The sequence below is a fragment of the Ceratotherium simum genome, chromosome 3, assembly GCF_057802395.1.
Source record: "Ceratotherium simum simum isolate JZ-2026a chromosome 3, ASM5780239v1, whole genome shotgun sequence".
Taxonomy (NCBI): Eukaryota; Metazoa; Chordata; class Mammalia; order Perissodactyla; family Rhinocerotidae; genus Ceratotherium; species Ceratotherium simum.
Window position 1 is genome coordinate 28032754 of NC_141902.1, and position 14981 is coordinate 28047734.

At 44.7% G+C, this 14981-nt stretch overlaps 1 protein-coding gene and 1 pseudogene across 2 annotated transcripts; one reads left to right on the plus strand and one right to left on the minus strand.

The window, feature by feature from the left end:
• The first annotated feature begins 4314 nt into the window (after positions 1-4314).
• On the plus strand, positions 4315-6171 carry LOC101405047 (zinc transporter ZIP2-like; annotated as a pseudogene). The gene is made up of 3 exons (XR_015551712.1): positions 4315-4529; positions 4779-4829; positions 5280-6171. The product of XR_015551712.1 is annotated as a zinc transporter ZIP2-like (transcript).
• Positions 6172-14326: 8155 nt separating this feature from the next.
• LOC147917477 (non-secretory ribonuclease-like) lies at positions 14327-14981 on the minus strand. The gene is given in 1 exon segment (XM_087429101.1): positions 14327-14981. A coding segment is annotated over 1 exon segment (471 nt). The 3' UTR covers positions 14327-14510.

The window sequence follows — 14981 nt, forward strand, 5'->3', positions numbered from 1 at the left end:
AACCTATTCTGATATAGAGCTGCAATTTGCTGATTTTTTTCTGTCTATTTATGTCCTTGCCCAAGGCTTTGTAAACTTTTTCGTTTTTGTTTCAGGAGTGAGGCATTCTTGATTGTTTCTTGTGGGAGGGGACTTGTGGTGATGAACTGCTTCAGCTTTTGTTGATCTGAGAAAATGTATTTCTCCATTGTATCTGAAGGATAGTTTTGCTGGCTAGAGTAATCTTGGCTGAAAGTTTTTGTCTTTCAGTATTTTGAATATATCATTCCACTCTTTCCTGCCTGTAATGTTTGTGCCTAGAAGTCTGCTGAAAGCCTGATGGGCATTCCTTTGTAGATTATTCTCTTCTGCCTTTTTGCCCTTGATGTTTGTGGTTTGTCATTGACTTTTGCCAGTTTTACTAATATGAGTCTTGGAGAAGGTCTTTTTGCATTGATGTAATTAGGAGTTTATTGGCTTCATTTACTTTGATTCCAGTTCCTTTCCCAGGTTTGGGATGTTCTCAGCTATTATTTCTCTGAACAAGCTCTCTGCTCCTTTCTCCCTCTGGAATACCTATAATCCTTATGTTGCATTTGCTAATTGAGTCAGATAGTTCGTGGAGAATTTTTTCATTTTTTTTTTATTCTTAGCTCTCTCTCCTCCTCCGCCTGAAACATTTCTATATTTCCATCCTCTAAATTACTAATTCTGTCCTCCATAATGTCAGCTCTGTTTGTTAATGCTTATAGGTTGTTTTTTAAAATCTCATTCATTGTTTCCTCATCTACAGCATTTCTGTTTTTTTTTTTTTTTAAAGTTTCAATCCCTTTTGTGAAGAAATCCTTCTGCTCATTAATTTTATTCCTGAGTTCATTGAACTGTCTTTCTGAGTTTTCTTGTAACTCCTTGAGTTTCTTTATGATAACTATTTTGAATTCTCTGTCATTTAGATTGTAAATTTCTATGACTTCATGATTGGTTTCTCTCTTGTTGTTTTCCTTCTGATCTGTAGTGTTAATGTATTTCTTCATGGTGTTTGATGAAATGGACCTTTGCCGGTGCACAGTGGTAGTATCTGGTCAGAGATTCCACCTACCACCACTGTGGAGGGCAGGAGCTGTGTTTTCTGAACCTGCCGCAACTGCTGGAAGTTGTGCCCATCCACTGGAAGTTGTGCCGATAGGGCTTGTCTGCCTTTGCCTGGTGGTCACCACTGCTTGGTGGGTCCCACACACAGGCGTGGATGCTCTGGTGCTGATCCAGTGCCCTGGCCAACTAGCCGAGTTGGTGCACCAGGTGGGAAGGGAAGAAAAGGGCATTTTCTTTCAAGTGTGCAAGCCAGCTCTGCACTCACTGGTGACCTGCCTGGGCTGCTGAGCTTGGTGTGGGCACCCAGGTGGTTGCTAAGCCACCTCAGTGTGGAGCATTTCTGTGGGCTGGGATGCGACTCTGAAAGTGAAATCCTTCCTGCAGAGGCCTGCCTGTTCCCCCATCTCCTCTTAGACTCACGTGCTGGCCGCTGTGTGAGGTCCTGAGCCCTACATCGCTGCCGTTAGGGAGGGGGAGGATATCTGCTCACATCCTTCTGTGGCTTCCTGGGGATCCAGGACCCCCAACTTCAGATGTATGGCTGTGTGGATCTCTCAGATGTCCTATTGTGCTGTGTGGGTGTCATCTGCTGGTTAATTAACGTCCTTTCAGTTGTACCTTAAGGGGGAGAGACAGAGGGAAGAGCTCACTCTGCCATGATGCTCTACACTTGTTATTTTTTAGAGAAATTTTTAAAATAGAAAATGTGTTTATAACTGAAAAATGAGTAGCATAAACATGTTGTTTATTTTCCAGAGAAAGTCTGTGGAAGAACTGATGAGGATCTAGGCTCAGGCTCCTGGCTGCAGTAACCCTCAACCCCTGGTAAGAGTTTTAGCATAAAAGTCTGGGCAGCCATACCCTCCCTGAACTTTGAGCACTGAGTACCAACTCCGTGCACTTCTAATGGGGAGACATGAATTGGGATTTCTGTAGACCATTACCCCCAGTCTTTGAGTGGACTACAACTTCTTTGTGCAAAAAGAAAATCTTGCAGGTGGAGGTCACTGATGCATTAGCTGGGCATCAGCGGTGGTCTGGCACCGAGACACTGATTGCTCCTGTTAGGTTGGTGCGTGTCTGTCCCTTGTGTCCTACCCTATGCATTTGCTAGCTCCCTGCTTAGCTAATTGACAGAAATAAATGTAAATGTTGCATTAATAAAGTGTGTGTGTATGTGTCATAACTATTTTCTCTTAGTATTGCTTACACTTTAGAATGCTGAACCTAAGGGATTTGTATTTAACCTTAAGTTATTACTCAAAATAAAACACACATGCTTTCTTCTTGTAGTTCTTGGCCAAAATGGCCTGCTGAAATCTTGAAAGCCATAAGAGAGATGTATGGCACCCTATTCTTACTCAACTTTGTCAATCTAGTGAGTCTTTGTCATTCTCAGAGAATTTTCCTGGCCTCTTCCTCTGCTCTTGGACAACCATCACCCTGAGACCAGGTTCAGGTTTAATTGCATTCCAGCAACACAGAAGTCCAACAAGTAGAAATGCACAACGCCTACTTGTTGAGTATCTAACGTGGTCCCTTAATTTATTAACAGGACCTACTAACCTGAAAGAGCACAAAATCTCTATTTTGGCATATATTAATATTTTTATAACTCCCCATTTCTACACTGTAAAAAGTACAGTTTACAAAGCTCAGTCAAATGCCAGGAACCTAAATATCTAAACATTAGAACAAGTTTCTAATTCAGTTGATAATGACACTGTCTTTAATTACGGGGGGAAAAAAGGATAATGCATCTCACTTGATTCCCAGAGAATCAACCTAAAATATACTGAGAGGCCAAAAATGAACATAAAACACAAGACACAGAATCAACAATCCAAGATAGAAGAAATATTCTTTGGCAAGAGGTGGGGAGCTGGTGTTACAAATAGATAGGTAGAGTCCCACCATAAGCAGAAGCACACAAAAACATTGCCTTTTGAAAAATGTCTAAGACATAACAAAAGAGAAGGCATTCTGAAAGTTCCTAAGTAGGAAGAGCAGGCCACCAGGAGTGGAATACAGACAACAGTAGTCCAGGGCATTCCACTAAAAAACTAAAAACTACCCTCTGGACACCAGGAAACAAAGGATACTTTATCTACTTAACTTTTTATTCTTATGTGAGGACAACAGAGAGACATTCTTAGGTTACTAATATTTATTTAACTGACATCTCTGAGTGCCTTTGATGTGACAAGCACTGTGTGAAGTGCTATGTGTATTGTAGTGAACAAAACAAAGTGCCTGCATTTCCAAAATTTTGCCCCACATGTCTTACTTGTGACAACAATTATAGAGCATAGGCCAAATATTGAACTGTAAATCTGTGAAGGAAGGCATGAATGAAGATGCTGCCTATTTATCACAAGTGATAACCAGGGATATCAGTATCTACAGGTCTTAGAAACGAGGATTGGATATTTCCCCAACTAACTCTGAGGGCTATATTTTAACCTATAGAAGAAAATCTTTCTATTGCAGCAGTTAGTTATGCCCAGTGAGAGCCCACTTTCATCACCATCATAACCAGAGATATTACAGGAGAAAGAATGACCTTGCCTTTGTCACTAAGACTATGGCTTGGGACCTCCTGTGTGGCCTGAATTAGTGGATCAGATGAGGGTAATCAATTATCAAATCTGGGAAAGATAAAAGGTATACATCATAAGAAAAATAGGTAGTGCAGGTCATTACCAGATGGTTCTGCTGGCTTGATAAGTAAAATCAAAGTCACAGAGGGTATGACCAAGGAGTTTCTAGTTTCAAAGTTCAGAAAGTTGTGAACCAGGGTAGTGGCCTCCATGCAGGGGGCGGGTGGGAAGTTGGAGGAGGGCCCCAGTCAGCTATACAAGACTGTGCAAGCAGAGGCAACACAGAACAGAAGGAAGATCCCAAAGGCCTCCTGAAATTCAGGAGATTTGACACTCTAGATTTGACCACCTAAGACACCACTCCTCTAAAGATTACGACGCCCTTTGTCATTCTGAGGTCTCTGCTTGTCCTGTACCCTAAGGAAGAGGCCACTTCTAGGAGTAAAAATTGGCTGCCTGTTTGCCCTGCTGGCTCTCACTCTGGTCTGCGGCCGTATTCCCATCTGCTTCAAGTGGTTCCAGATAGATGAAGCCACTGGTGTAGCCCTACCACATCTTTGTTCCCATAACCTAAGTCTGACTTTAACCCTATCACCCTATCCTGATACCTTGCTCTGATTCTCTCACCATCCCCAAGCTTGGGATATTGGTTGCTGCCTGTTGCTCTTTAGTCACCTTTGTCTAGCTCCTCATTGAAAACTGGGTTGTAACTCCTGCTTTTTGTTAGGTCATCACTGCCGGGTCCTTCGTCTCCTGGGCTGCACTTCTGCTGGTGTTTTCTTGGGAGCAGGGTTCATGCACATGACCGCTGAAGCCCTGGAGGGAATTGAATCAGAGATCCAGCAGTTTGTGATGCAGGTGAGCTGCAGAGATGCTGAGCTATAGGGCTGTGAGTCCAGAACGATGAACAGAACCAAGGGAAGAAAGGGGGAAAAGTGATGGAGCCGGGGACACGGGTGGAGCGACAGGGAAGATGACAGCTCTTGGGATGTGTGGAATGATGAAAACAGGTCAGATTGGGCTTCAAGGAAAGCGGTGCCACAGAAGAGACAGGACAGGAAGCTGAGCTGCTCCATCCCCATCTAATTTTTGCTTTTTTCTCCCTAGAACAGGACAGAAAGTAAGAGAAATTCTTCTGATGATGCTGATTCAGCTCAGGTAAGTGTCTCCCACCAGCCCCAACCTCGAGGGTGAGGAGAACCAGAGACTCCTTCCATACCCAGACCATTTTGAGGGGAGTATGTGGGGAATACCAAGAATCCCTTCTGCTCCTCGGCTCAGATGTTGTAGGGGAAGGGAGAAGCCAACCCAATCCTTTTGGGTTTAGGGAATCCCAGACAAAGCTCTTGCTCTACTCTTCCATTCTTTCCCTGGACCCTTGACTTGCTTCACATCATTTTCCCATATCTCTAACCCTATTGATATTGTGCCCCTAGTCCCTCTGGCCTTCCTGTTGTTGCATGTCCACATCTACTCTGGGCTTCATTCCCCTCCTGTTTTTATGTTCTATTACCACATTTCGCTTCTCTTCACTCTCTCAATGCCATGTCCATCCAGTGCACTTCTTCCCTTCCTCCCCCAACTCACAGCCCCTCTTTCTGTTCCTAGATGGAGTATCCCTATGGAGAGCTCGTCATCTCCCTGGGCTTCTTCCTTGTCTTCCTCTTGGAGTCACTGGCATTGCAGTGCTGTCCTGGGGCTGCTGAAGGATCAACAGTGCATGAGGAGGAATGGGGGGGCTCATGTCCTTGGACTCCACAGCCATGGGCCTCTGCCCTCACCCTCACAGGGTCCCCTTTGAGCCCTCGTCCTCTTGCTCTCACTCTCCTTCCACTCAGTGTTTGAAGGTCTGGCTGTGGGGCTGCAGCCCACTGTAGCCGCTACCGTGGAGCTCTGTCTTGCTGTCCTGGCTCACAAGGGGCTCATAGCCTTTGGCGTAGGACCGCGGCTGGTGTGGACAGGCACTGGATCACGATGGGCCATGTTCTCCATCCTGTCATTAGCTCTCATGTCCCCTCTGGGCCTTGCTGTAGGGCTGGCTGTGGCCCAAGGAGACTCTGAAGGGGGGCGAGGCTTAGCCCAGGCTGTATTAGAGGGTGTGGCAGCAGGCACCTTCCTCTATGTCACCTTCCTAGAAATTCTGCCCCGAGATCTAGCTGGTCCTGAGGCCCCTCTAGCCAAGTGGGGCTGTGTAGCTGCTGGTTTCACCTTCATGGCCTTTATTGCCCTGTGGGCCTGAAAGAATCCTGACTTTTCTGATGGACTTATCTAGAATGTCCTCCCTACCCACAGGAGACACCTCCCAAATATGTTTGGCCTTCAAATATTTCTTCACTGAGACATTCACTAGGCATCATCTCCATTGACTGGAACCCAGCATTTCCCTACATGAGATCCCATTTCTCACCCAGGGCTGAGAAAAGGAGTTTAGGTTGACTACCTATAAATTGAAGAATTGACATAAACACCATCTCCAGATTTGACTCTTGTCCCATTTATGCTACTGTGTGTAATCAATGTCCATTTCACCCTTCCCCTTCAGCCGTGCTATGCTTTGTTTCTCCAGGCTGCTTAGGAGCTTCCTGGTACAGGACATGGCGGAGTGGGGAGTGGGAAGGGTGAGTGTTGGGTGCAGTATTTTCTTCTGGAATCAGGGCCACTAGCCATTCTGTCAGTTGCAGGCCATGCCCCCCAGGCATTGGAGCATTGCTGAAAGTTCAACAACCTGCTACCCACCTTACCCACAGGTCTTGAGAAACTGAGCCAGAGTTTCCAGTGTTTAGAAACAGGAACCATGGGGATCTAGATTTTTCCTTCAATAACCCCACCTACCCCACTCCCAGTACCTATTATCAGCCACCCACAATGTGTCCTACAGACTTGAGATCAGGCTAACTGACTTCCTGTTTTTCACACTGTTGCCCATCTGCTGACTCATGAGATGCAGGAGTAGCTCAGACTTAGTGGAGAAATAGGGAAAGAGAAATTGTGCCCTATGAGCTCAATCCTTCTCACCAGTTTGCCCTTCCACTATTTTCAGTGTAGAAGCCCAAGTGGCCTTAACATGGACAAGTCTCCCGAGTTTCATTTTCATCTCAGTCTGTCTCCTGTCCATTGCATTCGACTCCCATAAATTAAGATAAACAAACCTCTTCACAAGCCCAACTTACCCACCAGGGATCGGGGAGAAGGCAAGCTTCAGGCAAAACTAAACATAAATGTCTGACACAGGAAATAATTTCCCTGAAGCACCATCCTATTCTGTTTTCTCTTCAGTATTCAAGGCACTCACATGAAAAACACTCAGAAAAGTGTCTTATATTTAGTAATAATAATAGAGTTTCCACGCTGAGTACCCACGGTGTGCCAGGCCCTGTGCTATTGCTTTCACAGATATTATCTCACCGTCTCAACCCCGCCAGGTCGATATTATCCCCCTTGTAAGTCTCTGGGGCTCTTCATATATTTCTGAGTCAGTGATGCTATCAGCATTTGAGGTAAACGTGCAGAGGTTGGTAGATTTTAAGGAAGAGTGAGTCATGCACTGTTTGCCTCCTCCCATCCCAGGAGCCCTTAGATTCACTTCAGCTGCCTCTGCTTTCAGCTGACAGTATTTTCCTTCCTTCCCGTAACCATTTCCTTTCCCTTTCCCAAGGTCCTTACCTACCAAGACAGGAACCATCTTTAGTTTAAAACATATTGTACCAAGAGGAGGAATAAAGCTAGAGAATGGCTCCATAGAGGGACTATCAGGATCAGGAAAAGGAACAAGCTTGATCATTTTTAAAAGATATGAATCCCCAGCAAGGAGCCAAAGAGGGCTATAAGGGAGCAGAAGGTGAATGTGATTTCTGAATGAGCTTGACACGAGGAAGGATGGAATGAGAGCCACAGGACAGGAGGGAGAGCTGAGTCAGCTGGGGAGTGGTAACTGGAAGCCAGATTCAGGAGTGAACCTTGATTCACTGTACCTTGAGAGATAGGTTGCAACCAAAGAAAATTAGAATCACGAGAGTTGAAAAATAAAAATAGGAGGGAAAATACACCGGATGGGAAAAAAGATAATAGTCACAAAAGAATTTGTGTGGAAGAGTTTTCAAATCTCCTCAACCCCTGTGCACCTTCAGCAGATTGACTCGGTAAGTGGTGTCCTCTGGTGTAGAGACGTTGCTGCAGGCTGCATGGGAATGGGATACTCCTTATGTTCTTTTTCTCCAATTGGTGAGATTCTGCTCTAAGCAAATCACATTTCATCACCCAGGTTTCCTTTATGTTGGTGACGGGGAGCTGGGAATAGAAACTCAGTTCTCATGTGAAGGACATTGGTTAGAATCAAACCTCTACTACTTATGAGTAACGAGGCCCTATACTCTGCCAGGTGGAGCACACCAGGGGTTGGATACTTTAAGCCCAATGGCCACTTATGCAGGGCCAAAAATGCTTGAAATTGGAAAATCTGTAAATAATAACACATACTTGTCAGAACTGTTGTGTGAATTAAACAAGAAAAATTGAGCACAGTAAAGTTCAATACTAAAGTTCTGCTGTAGAGTTCACTGTGGAAGTTGTAGGGGAGAAGCCCTGGATGGTGCCTGACCACAAGGAGAGAGAGGCGCCTGGGTTCCAGCCGTTCCAGCTGATGCACTAGACATGAGAGTGATGTCATCTTGAATTCCGTAGCCTAAATTAGAGTTGCAGTAGCAAGCCCAGCTGACACTATGTGGAGCCAAATGGCCTCCCAGTTGAGCCCAGCTGACCCACAGAATAGTGAGAAATAATGTATAGTTATTATGGGTTACTGAATTTGGGGGTGTTTTGTCTGGTGGGGAGAAAGAGAGAGAGACAGAGTGAAACAGAGAGAGAGAGGGAGAGAGAGAGAATTGAAAATTCACCTGTTTTTGCAGTCCGCCATTCACCTAATGGCAGACCCTAACAATGGCTTCCTCCTCTCGTGGATAATTGGAGCTTTGCCTCATCTTCCTCTCCCAGAAGGAATGAAAGTTTCAACCTGATCATCAATTTCCATCTCCTTGGGAAACATCATTTGGTCCTTGGAGATGTGGCTACACCTTTATCCTGTATCTTGTCAGCCACTTGACAGCACCTCTCTTTGGCCTGGAGAAACTACTTTCCATCTTCCCTTGGTTCTTTGACTCCTTGACTGCATGGCTATGTGAGCTCCAACAATTTCTGCCTTCTGGTATTTATACCACTGTATAATCTCCTCCCCTTGAGTGGGAGTGGGACGTGCAACTTGCTTGTAGCCAATGGAATAGGGCAAAAGTCATGGGATGTCATTCTCAGGGTTATGTTTGTTTATAAAAGACTCTGTCTTAGCAGATGGGAGGAAGAAATTCACATTTGCTGGTTTTGTGAACTAAGCTGCTATGTTGTGAGAGGGATTATGGAGAGGAGTCATGGAAAAGACACTGTTGACAGCCTCTAATAGCTGAGTGTGGCTCCTTCCTGACAACCAGCAAGAGAATCGACCCTCTGTTACAGCTGCAAGGAAATAAATTCTGCCAACAATCTGAATGAATTTGGGACTAGATTCTCCCTTAATGGAGCCTCTAGATGAGAATGCAGCTTGGCCAACACCTCAATTGCAGGCTTGTGAGACCCTGAGCAGAGGATCCAGAGAAGCTGTGCCTGGATTCCTGAACCCACAAAACCTGTGAGATGATAATTGTATGTTGTGTTTAAGCTGCTAAGTTTATGGTAATTTATTATGCAAAAATAAAAAATTAATACAATCTATGTCTCGTCATTTGTTCAAAAACTTTATTGAGCATCTGCTCAGTGCCAGGTACTGTTCTGGGCACATGTGATACAGCAATGAGGCTGAGGCATTTTATTCCACATAGTGGGTCTCAGCCAAAACCTTCAACTATTTTTCCTTTCACTTAAGGGGAAAACATCTCCATGACAGGTAGGTTAGTTGTGTGCACTCATGTGCTGATTGGGTCAAGTTAACAGAGGCCTATCCCAGGATATAGGTGGTTGATTAGATGTGTTCATAGCTGGACTTGTCTTGGGGCCCCAAGGCCAGTAGTACCTCCACTTCCTCTCACCTAGGAATAGTCCCGATATCAAGACATTACGAATTTCCATCATAGGCTTCTGAAGTCCCGATCAGATAAAAGTGGGTCCCAAATGTCAGGCTGGGGACAGATTATGTTGGAACCACCTGAAGAAAGATTTGGACATGCTGAATCTTGAGCTCCGCATCCAGACATTCTGTGTCAGTACCTCTGGAGTGGAGCCCAAGAATCCATAGTGTGAAGACCTCTCCAGGTGATTGTAATAGAAACTAGTCATAGAAAGTTTTTCACTTGTGGCACTCTGCAAGCATGTTGGCAGAAAGAACTAATCACGGGTTTGTTTATAGTGTTTGATCATATAACTTATTGTGAAAGAAAGTTGGCTATTGGTCCTTAGGGATTGTTCTGAAATATCTCAGTGAGACAGATTGAGTGACCTGAGTGTGGGGTTCTATGGATACCACTTACCCGTGGCTTCTTTTTAAGACAAACAGTGTTTGCTGTCTTGCTTTTCTATTAGACAAGACATAATTGAAAGGAAGAAGAAACAGTGTTTCTGTCCCAGGGGTATCAGATAAATTTGTACCTGATGAGTGACTGATCTCGCTAGGTTTTCCACAAGTCCACCAGCCCAGATGGTCTTACCATCTCTTATCCCTAGGTATTGAAATAATTCCTCAAGCTTTTGTGCTAGGTTTTCATCTCACCCAAATGCAAAGACAGTTCTGAGAGTCAGATCAAAACAGTTTCCTGGGGCTGGTCCAGTGACGTAGTGGTTAGGTTCCAGCACTCTGCTTTGGCTGCCCACGCTTCATGGGTTCGCAGACCAACACACCCCTCATCAAGCCATGCTGCGGCGGTGTTCCATGTATAAAGTAGAGGAAGACTGGCACAGATGTTGTCTCAGAGACAATCATCCTCAAGCAAAAAGAGGAATATTGGCAACAGATGTTAGCTCAGGGCCAATCTTCCTCAGCAAAAAAAAACAAAACACCACCACCAAAAAGTAAGAACAACATCAAAAAACAGCTTCCCTACTGTGAATATATTTTAACCTTAATGTGGAGTCTTAAAGTAATAATAAACTATGCATATGCAATTATTTAGTTTTATTAGTCATGTTTCTTGTATCAAATTCATGAGTCTTATAGGAAAAAGCCATTATAAATCATCAAACAATTTACAAATATGTACCCAAAATACCACGCATAAACCTCTTTAATAACATAGACACCTGCACACAGAAAATCATTCCTTACTTATGAACTCAAAGAACTGAAAAATATCTGGGATGGAAGATCATGTAGTACAAGGTCATCATTTGTAAATGAAGAACAGAATGTTGGTATGATCTTCCAAAATTCCACAGCCAGGTAGTGGAAGATCTGGACTAAATCCCACAGCCTCTTGCCCTGGAAATTCTATTCCCTTAGTTGAGATCATGTCATGGCCCAATACCACAATCAGAAATATGGACATGCACTGTGCTTTGTGAAATAATATCATGAAGTGATTCCTTGTAGGCAATTTGTCCAAGGAAATCACTAGTTCTTATGTGCTTTCATCATGACTCACCATCCGACTACTACCTGTGTAGGGTCTTTGCACAATGTCTGTGCTCCAGGATTGGAGAGGGGGAGAAGAGACTCAGGTTTTACTTCTGCTGCGAGTATCCACAACTATGGGAACGACCCCTTCAAACATAACCTGTAGGGGATTCTCAGTCTTTTCCCAGTTCCCCTGAAGCAGTAGGAGCCATCTTGACTTTATCTCTGCACGCCCCAATCCTCACACTGCTCTGAGGTCTTGATAGGAGCTTGATGTTTGCTGAAGTGACCATGTCTGATCTACACAGTCTGTGAGTCTCAGCGTACACGTCGTTCCTCCACTTGGGCCACCAGTGAGACCAAAGAGAAACCAGATCAAGGCACAGAGATGAGAAACTTGTTGGCCAGGCATCCAACCCAGGACCGTGTGCAACAGGAAGTGCGTATCCTGATGGACTGTTCTCACGGAGGAACTTGAAACATTTTTCTGGGTCAGAGTTATACAAGGGAAGACTTAAGATTGTACTTATTTAAACTCCAAATGTTCATACTTTCAACTGTGGAGATTTAAGTAATGATGTAAATGTGAGATTAGAGAACACACCTATACAGAATAAGTTATAGGTATTAGTCAATCCACCTCATCCTTCCAGCTAGAAAAAGGGGGCAAGTTCTATGTCAAGGAATGAGAGGAGGTTTATGGTCAAGTTGAGAAGCAGTTGTGAAGAACAACGGGATCGGATAGGGGAACAGTCAGTAAAGGAAGGCGCAGAGCTTCTTTCTTTAGGGAGATTCGACTGGCCCCTTTTTCCCACTTTTAGAGGATGTTGGGCCTATTGATCAGTTAGGACTTTTTTATGGCCATGTTTCCATTCCTCTTAGTCAAATGCAATCTGATCAAAATGGAATGTAATAGTATAGACAGAAAATTCATGTACGTTAGGAATGTATATGCTGTTACAAGGATTGAGTGAGGGTCAGGATGTCTTAGAGAAACCAGAAAGAGAGTCTGGATCTGAATTCCGTCAGAAGCTAGGCCCCAGCGAAAAGGTGAGGAAACATTCATTTTTGGCACAGCAGCCAAATTAATCTCAGGGCACTTTAACCTACCATTTAAACACTCCGTTTGATCCTCAATTAGAAACCCTCTTCACGTCTCCACAGCCCTGAAGGGTCTGAATCTCATCAGCCTCCATCATTAATGCTCCTGGTTGTCAATGCTCTAGTCCTGTTGCAGTAGACTTTTATTTTTCCACCATGGCAAGCCTGTGTCTATTTTAGGGCCTTTGAACATGCTCTTCTCTCTGCTGGAGTGATTCTCCTCCTGGTCACTGTGTGACCAGCTAGTTCTCATCTTGTTCAGATTTTGTTCCCTTGGAGGAGTCTTGCCTGCCTACCCTCTGCTGTCACTTCTGTGACACATCCAGACCCTTTCCATCATATTACTCTGTCTTATTTTCCTCATGACACTTATCACTGGGAAAAATAACCTTATATGTTTAGTACTTAGCCCCAGGAGAATGTGGCATCGTGAGAGCAGAAACCTGTCTTTGTTCGCTTTGCAACATCAGTACCTAGAATAGTGCCTGGAACACACAGTGTGCCCAATAGATAAGTACTGGATGGATGAAGAAACAACTGGGAGAAGGGATGAAGACAAGGTGGAGGGAGCTTGGGACAGGTGGGTGACTGATCAGCCCTCTTCTGGGGTGTGGGAGATGCTTGTCCCTGACTGGGATGAGGCATATGATCTGGTGAGTGAAGTGACCGTGTTCTTCACAGGACATGTGGTTCCATCTCCTCTGTGTCCAGCGTCCTTCTGTTGTTCTGTGTCTATATGAAGGATGAACATACTTATGCCATGACTTATTTTACCTAAAGTCAATGGGTTCAGTTGAGTACTGCAATTTTCCAAAACCAGAGTCCCTGTACAATATCTTTAGCCAACAGACACTCCTGGAGGTGTAAAACCACACATGGCTTCTGTGGAGGAGATGCTCAAATGCAGCTGCTGTCTGTAATACTAAGAAGAGCAAGACTTAAGCCATGGTGGAGTGGTGCTTGGGATGGAAACACCATCTCTGGTCAGGGAGGTCAGGACTCCCAAGGCCAAGAACAAAAGTACAGATTCGGTGACATGCTCCCTCAGGTCTTTCTGACAAGCACCCCAGAAAAACCCACACTGTCACCAGAGCAATCCCTTGAATGCTGCATCTGAACACAGCCTGTAGGGGCTTTCCCTTCCTGTTCCTCACTGATTCCTGAGTGCAGCCTTGTGATGGAGGTGGGGCAAGGGGTTCTCATTATTCACCCCTTCTTTCTGTGGGTCTACAATTCCGTAATCCTGGAGCCTGGGCTCCTTCCTGACCTGAGTGTGAATGAGCCACTGATTCACCCTTGGAGACAGCCATGGATGCCAGAATGGGCCAGAGTGACTCATCCCCGATGAGACCCAATTCCCTGTTCTCCTCCTTTCCCTTCTTCCTCCAGGTGACTGGCTACCCCCTTCTCCAGGACGTAGAATTTTCTGGGAGAGATTCCCACCTCTTCTCCTCATTACTAGATTAGGTACACATTGCTCCCCGGACAATTTATTTTATTCCACATTTGACTTGGGCCATGGGTCACCCCTAGTATAATTACTCATACTTGGAGATTTGATGCACCAATTTTGAAAAAATAATCCTGAGGGTGAAATTTTCTTGATCTCATGATATTGATGGCATTCTTTTTGTCTTTTCCTTTCTTTTTTGTACAACCAGGTTCCCTTCTAACTTGAATTTATGATTCATGAATCAGACAGAATCAATCACATAAGCTTTGTAGTTATTCCCTGTGGCCCTTTACCTTCTGGGAGGCAAAGAGGCAGATACAAATTGAGGCTTCAGCCTCTCAGCCTGAAGGAGAGAGAGGGAAAAAATCTGTGCTGCTTCACAACACAAGGAGCTGCTTCTCTTCATTTCTCTCTATATCCCACAAACCTCAGATTAGAAGGTTGGAAAAGATTTCCCAACTGATTCTGACTGAGTGACAGGAGAGGGGCAAAAACAGACACATAGTCTACGAGACGATTGTGTAAGGAAGTTTATTGCAAGAAGAACAAGGAGCTTCAGCTCAGCAAAGCTTAGAGGGGGTCGAGGGCTGGCGCGATGATGACTGATGCTGATATCCGGGGTGGATGGTGGCATGGGACCGTGGCTGTGACTGTGTGGCTTGGCAGGTGAGCTTGGCACGAAGCGCTGACCCAGAGGTTAGAAGATCGCATCCAAGTGAACTGGAACCACTGGATAGGTGCCATTGTCCCCTGGTGAACTGTTGTTACAGGCAACTCTGAAGTACATCTGTGCCTGTGTCTGTACATATCTACATTTTGTATATTGTGGTGCCGGTGCTGTGAGGTTGCAGTATGTTATATTTACCTGAACTGGGCTATTATGACAATTCGTTAGGCCATTAGAGCAGGATACATTTGTAGTGCTACAAACATTAGCTACAAAAGCAAACGTCGTGTTGAGGAATGTGTTCTTATCTTTGCATCTTTTCCTATACCAATTAACCACTCTCATTGCATCATCGCATTGTTCGTGTGTCATATTTATGTGCTGAATTGGAAACCACTGAGCCCCGGTTAACTCTGGTGGGACATGGAATGAGATCACCATTCCCAAGAGCCCCAGCAGCAGAAGGAGACAAAGCTAGGAATCCTGCTGTGTTGGAACCAT